Here is an 18,188-nt window from a genome sequence, read left to right as displayed (position 1 = left end):
CTGCCAGGTGTGGTATTCCCTGGCTTTGCCTGATGTCCACAGCTTGTATTTGCTCTGTGTTTATGTACTGGAGCTACTGTGAACTGCAGTCACTGAACCCAGCAAGCTCAACAATACTACAGAAATGTGAGAAAAACTGTAGCCATGTTATGAGCAGTACAAAAAACATCTACTGTGTCCCTGTCAGCAGTATTGAGGAAGTAACAGGGAAATTTCCGCAGTCGTTTAAAGAGCGGACAAAGAAATGGGATAAATTGAATTCCCTTTCAATGTGACATTTATTCCTTACTGAGGGCTAATGATTTTGCTAATATTGGATGTAATTTCATTTCAGCTGCTTGTAGCTCTCCATCCTCTATAAAAAAAATGTATACTCTGTTTTAATAACAATGAGGGTGACGATAATAATGAAAATAATTATAACAATAACAATAATAATAGTCCTCATCATCATCCCCCACTTTTTGCTGCTCTGCAGGTGGCACCAGTGATCAAAGCCAGGATGATGGAGTATGGCACGACCATGGTGAGCTATCAGCCCCTGGGAGACAAAGTGAACTTCTTCCGGATGGTCATCTCCAACCCTGCGGCCACTCACCAGGACATTGATTTCCTGATTGACGAAATAGAACGCCTGGGACAAGATTTATAATAACTGGGTGTGAGAGTCTGTTCCTGGACCTCTAAGTAGACAATTAAGTTGTCACAAACTGTGCGAATGTATTTGTAGTTTGTTCCAAAGTAAATCTATTTCTATATTGTGGCGTTGGAGTAGAGTACAGTTTAAAATCAAGAAACATGGCTCCTTTAAAGTCCTTTCCTGAGTTTTAGAATGCCTCCTTAATAATTAGCTGCACAAAAAAGCTTCATTGAAAAAATAAGGAAGACCAGAAGATACTTAAAATTTTGCCCCAAATTTTAACGCAGTAATTACTTTAAATTAACAGCAATCAGACTGAATGATGCCAAAGTTGCCCAAAATTATGACAAAATCAGATTGAGGGGAAGTGGGAGGGGGTGGTGAGATGCAGAATATACATGCTGTATGTTTAAAAATGAAAGGATTTTGCCTTTTTTGTAGTGTTAGAACAGAATTTCTAATTTACCTATAGCAACATTTCAAATGTATTTAAATAAGTATAGTTTTACAAAAGGAAATATATATATATATAAAAATCCTATTTTGTAAACTATATATTTTTATTTTATATGGGTTATAAAACTGCAAGTACAGAAGCTGAAAATTAACTGGGATTCTTTTTCTTTTGATGGAGGTGCCTCGAATATTTATTACTGCTTATTTTAAAAGACAAGCCCATGTAACACATTTTTTCTCCATGTCATATGGATTGTACATCTCCAGGGTTGGTTACTGAAAAACCTCAAGAGGACTGCAGCTCTTACAACCACTTAATAAAATCAATTACAGTACAACAATAGGATGCTATTATTCCTAATTATGTTTCCCATGTGGCCTGAGCAGACGCACAATCAATATACAGTGCTAACCAAGACTGAAATAAGGTTGTATTTGGATGGTTTCTGTGTTCTGTGTTTAAAAAAGCCAATTCAAAAAAAAGGTCACGTCTGAGTAAATTCTTATCTCAAAACTGTTTCTGCTGTGAGCAGTCCCAAGCTACATTGAAAACGTCACAGCTACATTAAAAAGGTGAAGACTTCTTACAGATGTACAGGTGTGCAAGACAAGGCCTAAATTAAATGTGACTGTAATCTGAGTGACAGGGATGAGGTCTAAGTACAAACTGTTCTGTCAAAGGATTTTCACAGTGCTGGCCTCCATTCTTGTCTACAGTGAAGTCAAGATATGGCCACATCTGCCAAAGAACAACCCCTACAGAGCCTCAAAACCTTTATAGAAACCATGGGCACAGCTATTGCAGAAATTATTTGCTGCATCATTCCTTAGCTTTAGAGGTGTCTCTGGCATGGAAACTTAAATTTATCCTTTTTCCCTGCAACATCTGGGAGTGTTGGTAAGAGTTCTGCAGCTTAGACCTGTCTACTTATAACCCTACTAAAGTTTTGGTTTTAACTTTGCCTGAATGACCAACTTGTGTTTGTAAAGCAATATGGTTTTGCTGTCTCTAAAATACTTGAAGACAAAAAAAGAAGTGCAATGTGGGTTTAATTTAATCTAAAATAGATAAATGGAGTATTGATTCAATGTAATATGAGGACATGAAGTAAGAGGAAATAAATAGTGTCTGTAATTGTGTTGCCTTTATTATATTGATAGTACTGTTTTGTCACCTCAGATTGAGGCTGTGCACTTTAGATTTAAACTGTACAATGTTGCAAATCAACATGTGTTGCTGTATAAGCTTGTACAATATATTATTGATATGTCATTATTTGTGTGGTAGTAGTATTGACTCTTGATATTGTAAGAACTGCATTCACGCCTGTCCCTCTACTGTATCTCTGCTTGGTGTTAATCTCTCCTCTCAGCTTCTGGGCACGCCCCTCACCTCTCCTCTGTGCACTTCCATTGCTACCTGCATAGTGTTTCAGGACAAGCTGTAGAGGAGATACCAATTCTGTCAGGAAGGCCTCAATGTGACCTCTGCTAAACGGTCCAAATCAGCAGATTAATCACTGAAATACTGAGTAGAGCAGCAAATGATATTATTTTTTCTTGCTGGGAAAAAGGCAAGCAAAGAATTAAAAAGTAAAAATAGGACAGGGACAATGATGAAGGTGATCAGTAGCCTGGTTACATCTTGCATGTGCAATTACATTTTAAAGTGTTAAGTGCAAACAGCATATTTATTAGATGTATGTGCCAGTCCAAGATTTACATTTGGTGTTCCAGGAGAACCAGCATAATTTTTTTTACACATTACTGTACTTATTGCAGCCAGGAAGGAGCGGCATAGCAATCTGTTCTTGTGTTTGACCAAAGTATCTTATCTGTGGTGTTGATCTAAATCCAAATAAAAGTGTAACATGTGACTCTGGGTCTTTTCATTAGCAGCACTGATGAGCACTCTAAGCGTTTATCACTTGTGCCATTTTGGAGCAAGGCCCCAATAAAGAGAATGTTTAATTGGAACATTTTACGTCTCCTGCTGGATTTTTTCATTACAAGATGCAGTCTGTTCACCAACAGAACCAACTCCACCACCAGACCTTTTCTGAGTCAGTACTCCAGACCTTTTTTGGGGGCAATCCTCAGCATCAGCATACAAGGTAAATCTGCCATCTGCTATTCCTGCACCTTATCTTTACAAAATGGATTTACAGTAATTTCATGATTATAAGCCACACCATTTTGGCTACAATTTTGGTCTGAACCCAGAAGTGCGGCTTATAATCAGGTGTGGCCAATATATGGATGAAGTTCAGAAATTTGCCAACCCAGAAGCGTGAGCCTGCAGCAGCCCCAAGCCGGGCCAGTAAACTCCGCGATCCCACGATTCTGTTACTAATTGGCAACTTTGTGAAAGTTGCATGCGGATCCTCGCTGCGAATGAAAGTGCAGCTTATAATCCAGTGTGGTTTATATGTGGACAAAGAACGAAAAGTTGCTGACATCCAGACGTGTGGCTTATAATCGTGAAATTACTGTAGTTGCTTTTTTCTCCCCAGACAGACTCAATATTTTCATGCTCTGTTTTTGTCTTTTTATTTCACAAGTACTTGTCCCCAAATTAGCCATAGACTCAAATCAGCCTTCTGGACAGCAGTGAAAGCAGTCAGGGCACTTGCCAGGACAGCACAGACTATGCAACGGCAACAATTTAAAATGGCTATGAAGTAAAAAAATCCTCATGTCTCTCCTGGCCCAAGGCCACCTCCCTTTAAAATCTGCCCCCAATCTGCTCTATTTCTCTTCCTTTCAGTGCAGTGCTGCCTAGTGCCATATCAGCAGTAGAGAAATGAAATTAAGCCGTTAAAGCCACAGCAGTCTGAAAGCTTATGCCCAAAATGGGATTTTCTATCATTTCTTTAGGTATGTAGCAGGATTGAAGATTAGCACCTGTGCTGAATACCTGCACAGAGCCCAGCTAGGAGAACTGCAAGGAAATAGAGAGAGCACTTTTGAGGGTAAGTTACTGTCCTTATCCCAGTGAAGCTCTTCATTTGGCACTGGGGAGGGGAGCACTGGTTTAGCCTTTTTGTGCACTACCCTCACAGGAGTGGATGAAACTTGGGCTTGTGAAAGTGACTGACTTGCCTCAATACCCAGTAGTTAATAGTTTCTGGGGAGTTAATGCAGGGAAAAAAAGCAGTGTTGAGTGGGCTCTTGTGCAGCTTCTGCAACTCCTTGGTCATGGTGCAGTATTGTCAGCCAAGAGAGTGGCTGAGGGGCAGATGAGAGGCTGAAGAAGTCAGCCTAGTTGAGTCTTTACTCTGATAACACAAGATGGACCACCCAAGGACATGGCTGATGTGGTCACTGGGTCTTGATGACTTTGGCTCTTTGAGGATGCTGCTTGTTCTGCAAGTGGCCTCCAGGCAGGACCCAGAGAGAGCCCCTCACCTACCCAACCTCCCACATCTCTGGGGAAGGCAGGATTAAATAGCAGGTTACTTGTACTTCACTTGTGTCAGCATGGCTAAGGAATGAACAAAGCAAGACAGAGCTCAAGAGAATGTGTATCTTTTATCTGGCTTAGCCAGGCTAACTGTCAAGAAGAAATTCATTCTAGACAGAAAGCAAGCCCCATATAAAGCCACAAAACTCTTAAATGTCTTTAATGTGCTAATGTCTGAGTCCTACAGTGTCTGAACCATCATTTTCCTACCTGGCCAACCTAACTGAAAGGACTAATTCAGCTGTCAAGGGAAAGCCAAGTGCTGCAACTGGAAGAATTACAGACCTGACTTTGCTCTTCAATGAAAACACAGAGCACCTACAGGCCATGGCACTGTTCATTACAGCACTGTAGGATGCAGGTGTGTAGTTTTACATTGTACTTTGGAGCAAGAAATTTGGTCTGAGAATAGAAGAAAAGGAGTATTTCCCTCTTTTTGTAACAGAATAAAAGTCTTTCTTCTGAAATTCTTGCACTGCAAGTGGAGATGAAACCCTGATCTATAAATTCCCATTTCATGAATGGAGCAAGGCTGTTTTCTCCAGGCACAGAAAAGTCACAAGTCAAGCAAGGATGGGAATCCCCCATTCTCCCACTACTCTGCAGCAGCTGTCTCTGCACATGTTCTCACTCCAGCTGATGGCTGATGCTGAGAATTCCAAAAGCATTCAAATATCTAACTTCCATCAAGTTAACCCATATTCCTTAATCCCAGTCCTCTAGAGTACTCACTTATAGCTGTGACCTCTAATCCCCTAGGGATAATTTTCCCTAGGTCTATGACCAACAATCAAGAAGGGCAAGTTCAATGCACTGCTCTGCAGCATGTGAAATTTCCAAAGGAGTCCTCACCTTTCCTAAAAAGGAATTGTTTCTAAACCACTGGATTTCACATTACAAGTAACAGGATCTAGTGTGTTACTGACATCTGACCTGCACTGGATATTAAAACCATGTTAGATTTTAATTCTATAGCAACAGAAAGATACAGATATTAAACTAACAAGTGGGATAGAAAGTATAAGAGTAGGTGTACTTAATTTGTCCTATTACTCTGGAAAATGTTATTATTTTATATAATCCTGTATCAGTAAATTTCCATTTTCTCCCCCTTCTACATTCCCTGCATGATGGACTTCTATTTTCCTACCCATTCTCCTCTGTCCTGGTAATGAAAGTGATTCTGGAAGAAGAGATGTTTGGGACTTGATGTAAACATGTTTTTTTCTGCTCTGAGAAGCTAAAAGGAAATGGCTTGTGTTAAAAGAGTTGTCTGCAGCCTGCAGCTCTTTAAAGACAGTCTATAAAGAGGGATGGGGACATGTGGTTGGGGATTGCACACACCAGGACTGCCCAGCAGAGCTCCCCAGGTGCTGCTTTGCTGGGAGGCCATGCCCACCATGGAAAATGACTCCACAGCAGTCCCTGCCAAAGAGCTCCAGCTAATTTCCCCATTCAGATGAGCCACTGCTGTTTGTATTGGCCTGGCAGCTGTGGAAGCCCAAGCCTGACAGCAGTAAAAGCTGTAACACTGTCAGCTCCAGACTGGAAAGCATGGAAAGGACTTGGAGCACTTTCACCAGTATTTCCTTCTGACCAAGAGAGATTCTGGAAATAAAACATAAAGCTTTTAGACAATTCTCTGCTTGGATTATTCTTACAATGACATAGACTTTGGAGCGTAGGTAGTTTCTTTTCAGTTTCCAGATGCATGACCTCCACTAGCACATTTTACAGCATGATAAACCCTCCTGGCTGCAGAAAGCTCAGAGAAACAAGAACAACAGCTCTGCACAGTGCCTGCAGAGAAGACTCCTAGGACAGGTGGGATAGTACACCTTCCTTCTGCAGCAGGCACCTACACCCCTTTTGGGAGATTGAGAATTAAACTGTATTAATAGTGACACTAACAACAGAATATTAATAAAATATGTAAGTGCCGTAAGTAAGATCCTACTACTCAGTGAGATTCATGACAGTTCTGAATAGATGCTTTAATAGAAACTTTAGGACTACAAGTTTATCATTGTGTTATTTTCTGAAATAACCTTGGATAAAAATAAAATTGTTTCCTTTTTTAAGACTAGAGACTCAATAATCTGCTGCAGAAATTCATATCCAACAGCAAACAACAAATGGTAGGGTTATGATATAGTGCAAATGCCTCCATATCTCACTCTGTCCTTTTACCTTCAATACAAATGAGTGGCAATACTGACTACTACAGAGTGTTTTCCTTTCTTAACCAAACACATTACATCTCACATTTACTAAAATTTCAACAGACGTCTGTAGTTGAAAGAAATAATAATATTGAAGTGAAATTCAAAATACGTACAATTAATGGTAGTGGTCAAAATTGTCAGTTAGGCATACACTTAGGGCCTTGTTTGTGCATATCACAGTTCAGGTTGTGCTGATTCATTTCTCCCTTTGCCACTTCTCTTATTTTATATTTTTATGAGCTGGTGTTACAGAAAAATGTACAAGCAAATCATATGTTGTTGACATGACACTGACACCCAAGAGGTAGGCACGGATCATCTCACCACTTTGCCATTGGATCGGAAACAGCCTGCCCTTTTTTTGTCACTGACAGACTTTGTCTTCTACACATGACAATTTGCAATCACTTTGTTCTTTTCTTCTGCTACTTTAGATACAGTCATTATGAAAGAAGAGATAATCAAACTCAAAAAGCCTTCCAGTGATTGGAGCTGATTGTAGATGCCTCAGTTGTAACGCAGCTGAAATTACTGATGTATTACAGTGCTTGAAAGCAATTTAATGGCAGTAACTTTTAAATAAATTGCAGCTATTGATCACTAGCCTTCGTATTTCCTGCATGGCAAGCCTCCTCTTTGCTCACATTATAGGCAGCCTCACTTGCTCCCAGGCTTGTTTTTAGAGTGAGCCAGCTAAACCAGTTCTGTGGAAAACTGGACACCTTTGGCAGGATTTGTCACCACAAGATCTAATCCAAGCAGACAGCAGCAGTGCTGCACCATGTTTGACTTCTGCATCACAGAGGACATTGCAATTTAGAAAATACTCCTGCTCTCTCGAGTACACAAATACCCTGGAGTCATGTACAAAGATGTCATTCTGCAGACTGTAACAGAGCCCTCTTGGGTACTCACAGAGTCACAGAATGAGTTTGACTGGAAAAGACCTCTAAAATAATTTATTCCAACCATTCCAACTCTACACTGCCAAGTCCACCACTAAACCATGACCCCAAGCCACAGCAGTGGACTGTGTTGTGCATTATCCTCTGCTGTACACAGCCACTGAACATGAACTAACTTAAAGTTGATGCTCACTAAGGACTGCTACAAGAAGAGGAGAAGCAGAAAAAATAGTCTGAAGATCAAGAAAGGCTCACAGAGGTCTCCTCTCCCATTCGGTGTTTTGGTGGTTGGGACTTTCAAAATTAACATCATGAGGTCTCAGGTCCAAACCTAATTTTGTCAAATGCAATCTGAACCCACACCAGCACTCCAATGAAGTGCTCATTGGTGTATATTGGGGTAAGAAATGCTCTTAATCCCTTCTGTGGATGTGCAGTGTGAGTGAAGCTGTGATGGGGTTGACACAAAACTGGTTAATAAATGTACCCAGAAAGTTTTCTGTAGGTGGCACAGAGAACAGTTCTGTGTAAGTCTGTCCCAGACCTGATTTTGTCCAGCTGCTCACTCATTACTCAAACTGTGAAATATAGACATGTCTATCAAGTGACTTGGTATCGTACAAGGAGGGGCAGAAGTCTGGGAAGAACAGAGGAAAGGTAACAGCTGAGTTCAAACCAATCTTGACAACCTGGAAAAACAGGATGAAAAAACAGGTTGAGTTTCAGTGAAAACAAGTGAAGGGTGTCACTTCAAGCAGAACTCTGGTGAGTTGACCCTGGTTGGACACTGGACACCAAAGCCACTCTAGCACTCCCCTCCTCAGCTGGGCAGGGGAGAGAAAACTTAACAAAAGTCTTACAGGCTGAGGTAAGGATAGCGTGAGATTACTCACCAGTTACCATCACTGGCAAAACAGACACACTTTGGAAATATTACCTTAAATATTACCAATCAAATCAGAATAGGATAATGAGAAAATAAAAACTAAATTTTAAAACACCTCTCTTCCTTCTTCCCAGGTTTCACTTCAGATTTGCTCCACCCCTTCCCTAGCACAGTGGGGTGGGGAGCTTGGGTCAGTTCATTACATTGTCTCTGCCATTCCTTCCTCCTTGGGAAGGATTCCTCACACTCTTGCCCTGCTCCACTGTGGGGTTGCACTCACAGGAAACAGTCCTCCAGCTTCTCCAATGTGAGTCCTTCCCACACACTACAATTCTTCATGAAATACTCCAGTGGTCCCTACCATGGGGTGCAGTCCTTCAGCAGCAGGCTGCTCTAGGGTGAATGTCCCACAGGCTTGTAAGTCCTGACAGCAAACCTGCTCCATTGTGGGCTCCTCTCCACAAGTCAACAGGTTCTGGCAGGATCCTGACCCAGCACAGGCTTCCCACAGGATCACAGCCTCCTTCAGGGGCATCCACCTGCCCCAGTGGGGTCCTCCACAGGCTCTGGGGGGATCTCTGCTCCCCCATGGCTCTCCATGGGCTGCAGGGACACAGCTGCCCCACCATGGTCTCACCATGGGGCAGGGGAATCTCTCCTTTGGCTCCTGCATCACCTCCTGCCTCTCCTTCTGCACTGACCTTGGTGTCTGCGAGTTGTTGTTCTCACAAATTCTCACTCCTCTCTTCACCATTGTTTTTCCCCTTCTTAAATACCTTATCCCAGAGGCTCTACCACCATCACTGATGGGTCTTAGACTTGGGCAGTGGTGGGTCCTCTTGGGGCCAGCTGATATTGTTCCTGTGGGATGGGGGGAAGCTTCTGGCAGCCTCTCACAGAAGCCACCCCTGTAGCCTCCCCACTACCAAGACCTTGCCAGTAATTCACAGTCATAGACTGAAGGTGCTTTATGTAACAGCCTTTCAAAAAAGGGTCTCAATTATTGCTGAACAATGTTTTATCAGAGAGAAGAGGTACACAGTCAGCCTGGAACATATGAGTGGGAAAATGGCTTGCACCACAGACTGAGTCATCCCTTAGACTTAGTCAACAGTGAGGACTGGTACAGCCTCAAAGAGGACATAATATTTAGTTTTAGGCATCACACTTCCAGGAAGATAATAAGAAGAGAGCAATAATTATTAGCAATCTAAAAACATATAATCTTTAAGGAAATAGTGAAAGTTGAACTGTCTGCCTAAAAACCACGTCAAATTTATGATGAAAGTCCTCTAATATCTGGAAGACTGCTGTAGAGAGGAAGGGATTTTTATTACTCTGTGGTCATGAAGGCTCAGAAAAGAAAAGTGTTCAAACTCCATCAGGAAAGATGTAAATCAATATTAGAAACATCTTTTTAGTGTTTAAACTAATAAAGCCTCAAAACAGATTACCTTGGGAAACCATAGAATGTTGGAGGTCTTCAGAACAGGGTGGGCAAATGTTAAGTAAGAAACAGATGATCCCACTTCCAGCAGGCATGGACCAGGGACTCTCCTTGAGACCCTCCTGTATTTTTCTGTGCCTCAAGGCAGCAGCCCTGGGTTGACCTGTGACTGCCTGCAATGCCTTTCAGTGACAGTTTTCAAGATTGTGCTGTGGATCAGCATGAAGTTAATTTTTTAGGTAATCCACTGTAGCAAGAAAGCTGTGGAGATCTCGGGCAATCAGTTATAAGAGATGTAAGGAGCTGTATTTATTGCTCTCCTGTGACCTGCTGACTTGCCAGCTCCCCAGATTGCTGCTACCCTGCCTTAACATAGAGTTGGTTGTCTCCTAGATCATTAACTGTTGCAAAACACAGCAGAAATTTCCTAAAAAAATTCTGAAATCTCAGTACCATGAGGAAGATCAGAATCAGAAATCCAGATTGTGACTGAAATTTGAATGTAACAAAGTAAAAAGAAGAAGAGAGAGAAATGGGGGTGAGTTTGGATTCACTCCCAGCAGTTCTAGTGGAGGAGTAACCTGGGTGCCCATCTCGATTCCTTAAAACCAGAAATAGGGAAACAAACTCAGTCTTCTGTCTTTGTTTCAAATTTGTCAGTTTGTCTTGCCTATGCATTCTGACCACATTAATAATTTGTTTACATAGATATTACTAGATTATAAGCAGATAAAACAGGGCAGGGAGTTGACAGTCTCCTTGCATTGGTTTCAGGGCACTGGGAGGGAGAAGGAAAGGGATGAGTGTAGGACCAAGGTACAATTTCCCTTGGGTCTGGAGAAGAGGGACAGGCACTGATGCTGCTCATTAAAGCACAGTCCTGCTCTAGTCTTGGATGAAATGCAGAAGCTGGATCCTGCTGGTGACGACTTCAATTCATATCTCCAGCTGGATGATCTTGGATGCTGTCTCACCCTGACTCACCTTGAAAATTAACCCAGGGCAGTTGTAAACAGGTGATAAAATACCCCCATAGCCCCAGCTGCTGACAGATATGTGTTGAAGGAAGGTGGCTGTAAATCCCACTCCTCTCCACCCATAAAGCTGAGTTTCATCCAACCCTGCCCAAATCTATAGCAAAATTCCTACTGACTGCAAATGGACTTGGATGGAGTTTATGAGCAACATGATTTACAGGATGTCTTGGCTGCCTGAACTAATGTCCATTTGTTTCAATGCCATTTGTGGCACCTAACAAATCAGCTGAGCCCAGAGACTAGGCAGGACCTGACAGGCAAATGCCAAGCAGAAATCTGGATTGTCACTGCTGCTTCAAAGCACCTCTTCAATCACAGCCATTTTCCAGGGACCTTTCCCAGGGCAGGGCTCACATGGTCACTTTTCACCTCCCAGCCAAAGGATTCCCCAAACAGGGATTTGCTTTTGGGGTCAGCTGGGGTGGGAGGAACCAGCTACTTCTCATTTTTGCAGGATCCTGCCAGCTCCACATGCCCTGTGGCAGGTGGTGCCCAGAGCTGGGTGTTTGTCTGCTTTCTAGACAGGGAAGGTGCTGCCAAACCATTAAAAATGACTACAGGACTGAAGAAAGGGTTCCTGACCTGCACACATTCTTCGATGTAAATTTCAATCTGTAGACATGACTCTCATACATTAAAAGAGGCACCAGGAACTGAGTAACTGCTGTGGTCTGACGACCCAAATAAGAAACATATCTACTTCATTTAAAAAGGAAGAGGGAAAAAGTAAGAAATAAGAATGAAGAGACTTATATGAGGAATAATGGATTTTCAATTCAATTATAAGAAAAATATTTTGGTTTTTTAATCTATTCAATTTTTATTGAGGAAACAAAAACTATATATGTGTCCCTCCACAATTTAATTTCTAATCAACAAAATCATGTTAAAACTAACGTGATTTTTCTGGGGACTATTTTATCTATTGAACTTGCCATTTTTTTTACACAGGTAAGGTTCTCAACAAAAACTTATTTGAGAACTAATGCCCCATATTAATTTCAAAAATGCAGAAATTACATATCCCAAACATGTTGGGATTGTAACCACACTTCTGTCTAGCATAGCTAGAAGATCAATCAAAGTTGGTTTGATCCAAGGTGTATTTGGATCCCACTTGGCCCTTTTCTCCCTCCATACCTCACTTCATTTCTAGAAGAGGTCCTGCTTCGTCCCAGACACTTGCCAAGCCCCTCTTCTGAGCTTGATGGGTTTTTCTCCACGGAAAGAACAATGTTTCCAGACTAGCTAGTTGTTTTCTACATCACACGATTGTGATCTGGTTCTTCTCAGAAGAAGGCCTTCAGCGAGTGGCAGGTTTAACTGCCTAATTGAAGCCTGAATTTGACAGGAGAAGGGACAGAGAGCTGATGTAAGCACCAGACATCAATAATGTGGAGCTGCACTGACCTAGAAGACCTGAAGGATTTACCTAACACACTGATACCCATGCAGTAGGCCACTAAATGTGACATCATTTAGAAGATGGATTTCTTTGTTAGTCTTTCCTGTAATTACCCTGTATTTCTCTTGCATTCAGGAGACCTAAGAGTTTTGCCATGGTGAATCATTTAGCAACATGAAGTTGTTTCTTTCTCACCTGCAATGTCATTATTTTTAAAAGAGACAAGCTGATGCAGAACTGTGCAATTAAATTCTAAATTTTTTAAGCAGACTAATAATATATTGGTAGCAGTTGAAATATTTATTGCTGGCTATCTGGAGAAAGCTGCTGGAACAATAAAACACTTTTTTATATATGATTGTATAGTGATTCCTAATTTTTTTCCTAGTCACATTTTCAGGTAAGCATTTTAATAACCAATATATAAACTCATTAAATAAAACTGTTCCTCTCATCTTGTTTTCTTACATTTCTAAGGCATGAATCTCTCTACTCTCAGTACCTGATTTTCTTGTATTTCTTTTTCCTGTCATGTTTATACTTATACTTCATCCACATTTTACCACCATATGTCTCTAAAGATAATGTTTTTATCAATGAGGCACACAACAGAGATGAAGAGCAATGTGGAATTAAATATTCTAAGCTGTCAATAAAAGACACCTTAGCTTCCAGCTAACTTTCTGCCCAGAAACATTTTCTTTTCTGTAGAAGATATTTTACATCAGGGAGCTTAAAAAAGAAAAACTCAAAGTGTAGGTACGTGGACTGATTTGGGGTTGAGTGAGTCAGAGAGATTAAGGTAGGGCATGAAGTCAGGCTTTCACATTTCAGGCATTAACTGACTGCTAAGAAGGAATGGCTGAAGCATAGGAGGAGCATTAATTTTGGTAGAGACCAACAAAGACAAGAAAAATTTCTCATCATTTTATTTCTCAATCCTGCTCCAGTAAAAATTAAGCCTGTGAGAAGGTTTTTTAAAAGTCAAGGCAAGCTGATGTGAGGATGCTGTGCTGGAATGAGGAGAGTGCAGTCCCACCACCTCCAGCCAATCTTCTGCTGCAAGTGCCACAGGCAGCAAAGTGGGGCTGGGCTGCAGCACAGGTGAGCATCCCAGCACACACAGAGCTGGCTAGTCGGGCAGTGCTTTCCTCTAGATCAAGACAGTGTATGTCAGAAGATGATGTTAAAATTAAAAGTTGCAAGTATAGGAGGTGCTTTCAAGCTAACTGCAGACAAGTACAGTAAATTCACGAATACAAGCCGCACGGAGTATAAGCCGCATATCCGGTGTGTTGGCAACATTGATGTCTTTGTCAATAAATAAGCCGCACCCGGAATATTAGCCGCACTTTAGTTCACAGCAAACTTTCACAAAGTCGTCATTTAGCAACACAATCGTGGGATCGCCAGGGCTTACTGGCTTACTGCTGACCTCGGAAACATTGTTTCCAAGTGAAAAAAGACACATCCTTTATTTACAAGCCGAAAAAGACAGGAACAATAGTGTGCTCATTTTGCGAGCATTCCCAATGGATCCGCGTTGCCTTTAAACAGCCGCTCAGCCACGCGGGCAGGCAGCTGAGCTCCGAGTGGAGCCACATCTCCGTGCTGGCACAGGAGCGGCCGCTGTAGCCCTCGCAGCCCCGCAGGCCGAGCGGCCACTCTGGCCCTCGCAGCCCCGCGGGCCGAGCGGCCGCTCTGGCCCTCACAGCCCCGCGGGCTGAGCGGCCGCTGTAGCCCTCACAGCCCCGCGGGCTGAGCGGCCGCTGTAGCCCTCGCAGCCCCGCGGGCCGAGCGGCTCCCCCAGCCCTCTCCCTGCGAGCCGAGCCAGCCCCGCAGCCGCACAAGACTGAAAACACTTTAAAAAGTACAGAGAAATATCACACACTTTTATCGAACTGCCGAGGTAACTTGCCGAGGTAACTCACCCCGATAACAACCCCCGCCCCTCAGTAACGCCGCCATCCACAGGCAGGCAATAAGCTGTTCTCTGATTGGTTCATCGTCGGAACAACACGAAACCATGGATTTCAAACTGTTTCGGCTCGGGACTGGACTGGTATGATACTAGGTAAGGGCAGATATCACATTTTTGTTCATAAATTAGCCGCACCCAAATATTAGCCGCACTTCCGGGTTTCCACCAAAATTTTTGTCTAATTGCTGCGGCTTGTATTCGTGAAATTACTGTAAGTTCCTACAACTTGTCTAATTTGATTGGTGGTTGAAACCCTGACTGTGTTGAAGTCAGAGATGGAAGTGATGCTGACTCCAGAAGTCCCAGGACCCCAATGGCCAATCTCTGCTGCTTGTTGGCCTCAGAGCTGGTTGGGCCTGATGGTGTTGGAACATGGTCACAAGCCCCCGGGACAGAGAAGCTGCATTTGGCAGTGGATAGCATGGAACCCACCCCTGACCCTGTACTTATCAAGAGCATAGGCTTGCCACAGGCTTTGACTTTTTAGAACTTTAAAGCCATCCCTGCACAAAGGACAGAAAGGACCTGAGGCTGTAAATTTAGCTGCTTCCAACCTGCTACTCCCAGGCAGAATGATGGGTGGGAACCTGCAGGCCAGCACAGAGATGGACAGACTGAGGTCCATCGTCTAGGGCTACAGCTGAGAGGACTACCAGTCACTCTCCAAAAAGCTTGATGCCGATTTACTCTCCAATGAAGGCAAAGAGAAACAAGAATCTGAACTGTGTAAGTTTGCCCAGCTTCTGGACAGCACAGTGAGCCCTTACTCCTTATTCCAGGTGGACTCTACTGTGACAAAAAAATTCTTCACCAAAAATTAAACAGGGAAACTTGTGTTACTGAATATGAGAAGTGTGCATGAAATGGCTTTAGATTAGTTATAAAATGATAACACTCTAATGTTTTAAAAAGTATTTGTAAAATTTAGTAAATACAGAAGAACTGCACTGCTATGTTAAAAAAATAGAAACTGGAACATTCATTGGAGACTGTGAGGTCCTGCCTGTGTTTTTTGAAGCTTCCTAAAGGCCTCTCTGGCCATGATTACATTCTCTGTTAATTCTGCAGGGTGCTTTATTTCCTTCAAAAGTCTATAATGTAAGGGTAACAGAAGTCTTTTGAAAATGTTTCATGAATAGGTAACAGCACTGCTCAGAGGCTAAGATATATATACAAAAAATATATATGGAAATCAAGTGTTTGTTGAAAGTAAACAGAAGTAAAGTTACTCTGCCAGGGTCAATGAAACACTGTCTTTTATTCATTACCGTAAGCTGATGTTTTCTGTTAGAAGAACTTTATGTGGAATGTGCCTAAGATGTTTTAAGCTGAAGGACAGGGATCAAGAGAAGATTAACTAGGGTGTCGAAAACCTCAGTGTACACATTAGCCCATGTGTCTTCATGTATAGAAAAAAGTGGATTATTTGTGTATGCCGTATTATTAATGACTGCTAGCATTTAAACAAGTTTCACTAAGTCAGCTGCTTTTCATGGCTAGTGACTGATCTGATACTTTTCTCTATATCAAAATAACTTGGAAAGTGTTTAAAAATGTACTGTAAACTTCTTTTTCTTTAGGAGCTGCTAAAACATCAAGGACATCACTACATTTCCTAAGGGTGAATTGAAAGAGAACAAGGATTATTTTTTCTTTAAAAAAGAAATAAATACAGCTGTCTTTAGTCATAATATTTAGCAAGCAACAGGCCATACTACACAGAGATTAAATGGGGGGAAAAAACCAAACAAAAACAAGAACTGTAATTTCAACGACCTCCCAGTTGCAATATTCCCAAAAGTAAAAAAAAAAAAAAAAACAAACAAACATGTATTTCACTTTTTAAATGGTGGTTTTAAACTCATTATAGTTTTCTGTAAACTCAGGGAAGACAAAAATATTTCTAAAGTGGTCATGACTCAGTTTTCAGATTACTATGAAAATTACAAGGATTTGGCTGCATATGCAATTACAAATGGAAACTATTTTGTTAGTCTGATTCTAGCATGGGCAATTACAGTAATTTCACGATTATAAGCTCCACCATTTTGACTAAAGTTTTGGTCCGAACCCAAAGTGCGGCTTATAATCAGGTGCGGCTTATATATGCACAAAGAACGAAAAGTTGTTGTTTTAGTTTGGAGGACAGGTGTCTGCTGAGAAAGGCAGGAGCTTCTCTTTGAAATGGAGAATGTAAACCCCTTTCCATCCAAATTATTATAATTTTGAAATCAAGGGGCTTTCAGGCAAAGATATGGGAATTAGGAATAACAGTTCTTTACTAGGGAAATTAAAATAGAAATACAGTACTACAAAGAAACAAACTGCAAACCCTGACAAAGTCAGAGTACAACCTGACACCCCGTCAGGCAGGGTGTTGGTAGCAGTCCCATTAAATGGTGGCTGCATCCTCCTGCAGTGACAGATGTGATTCAGTTGAAGCAGTGCTCCTGTAGAAGGTGCAGTTTCCCTCCGGAGGTCCAGTGGTGATGTGGAGAAATCCGGTTTTCCTCTGGAGTCCAGTGGAGAAAGGGGCTCCCTTAGTGTCCCAAAACCTCTGTTTTTATCTTGGTAAGAAATGTTGGGCTCTTCCCCCTGGCTGGAGCAACTTCCAATGGGATGCAGTAATTTTATCAGTCCCACAGTGGGACTCAATGGGCCATTAGCAGAAAATGACTCGCTGGAGGAAGGATGAGTTGTGAAAAGATAAAGAACAATGCCCTACTGGTTTCAATGGATGGCCCATTAGCAGAATATCTCCCGCAGAGATAAGGATCACTGCCCCCACCCTCAACAGATGGTGATAGAATAGATACCTTTTATCACACTCTGTATTGTAACTCAAGACAGTTGCCAACACCTGGACGTGCGGTTTATAATCAGGTGCGGCTTATAATCGTGAAATTACTGTTCTTAGACAAATAATTGTTACTTTTTAATAGATTTCAGTTTGTTTAATCTTCTTTGTAAACTAAACTATTATGAAATGGTACAAGTGAAGTATTTGTTTTCAGATCCACCCCTATTTTACAACATAACCTACTGTGTTTTTCCCCTTCTTCTTATTTGGATGAAGTGCAAGAAACAAAATCTTGCAAAACTCAACACTTGAGTAATGATGTGGCCATTAGAGTATTTGCTATATAATGCTTAGTGTATTCAGAGCACTCACCACTCTTCATTTTCTATCTGGTGCTTCATAGTTTTTAATATTCTTCTTCAAATAGGAAGCAGCTAACTTCTACTTTCCTTTCAGTACAAGTGGCCTAATGTTTTAATGACAACATATCCCAGCTTACAGCAAAACACTACTGATGCTTCTCCCAGTTTTCCTCTGCCAAGCCCTAAAACCACAACACAATGAACATTAAATCAAATGGGACATTTTAATGTGCAGCAAGAAACTTCCCGCATTAACTTAGCTCAGTCTTTGCTTCTGGAGCTTATTCTGGGTACTGCTGCAGTATCTGTGGATGCTCTAAAAGCTGCTGCTGTGGCCCATGCTCAGGTGTGTGCTCCCTCTCCCAGCCTTGCATAGTCACCAGCACTGCTGCTCATTTCAGCATACCAACCAGAAAAGCTATTTCTTCTTAAAAGAGCAGGCTTTCCTGCTGAAACAAATGTCCTTTAAGATGTGGGCACAGACATAGATCAGTAAGCAAGAAAAGCAATATCTGGGAACAGCCAAGGGCTGGAGTGGGGCCAGGCTGGACCACCTTACTGCTCCATGGAATGCCATCCTG

General features: G+C 41.9%; 1 protein-coding gene across 1 annotated transcript in view; it reads left to right on the top strand.

The window, feature by feature from the left end:
• Positions 1-3,073, top strand: part of GAD2 (glutamate decarboxylase 2) — a 40,825-nt gene extending 37,752 nt beyond the window's left edge. Inside the window, exon 16 of the mRNA XM_033066287.2 lies at positions 479-3,073. Within this exon, the coding sequence (XP_032922178.1) occupies positions 479-652 (174 nt within the window). The 3' untranslated portion in view covers positions 653-3,073. The remainder of the gene's footprint in view (positions 1-478) is intronic.
• The last annotated feature ends 15,115 nt before the right edge of the window (positions 3,074-18,188 follow it).

Source organism: Catharus ustulatus, chromosome 1 (genome assembly GCF_009819885.2).
Source record: "Catharus ustulatus isolate bCatUst1 chromosome 1, bCatUst1.pri.v2, whole genome shotgun sequence".
NCBI classification, from domain to species: domain Eukaryota; kingdom Metazoa; phylum Chordata; class Aves; order Passeriformes; family Turdidae; genus Catharus; species Catharus ustulatus.
Note: the sequence above shows the minus strand (reverse complement) of the source record. Positions and strands in the feature narration are given on the sequence as shown.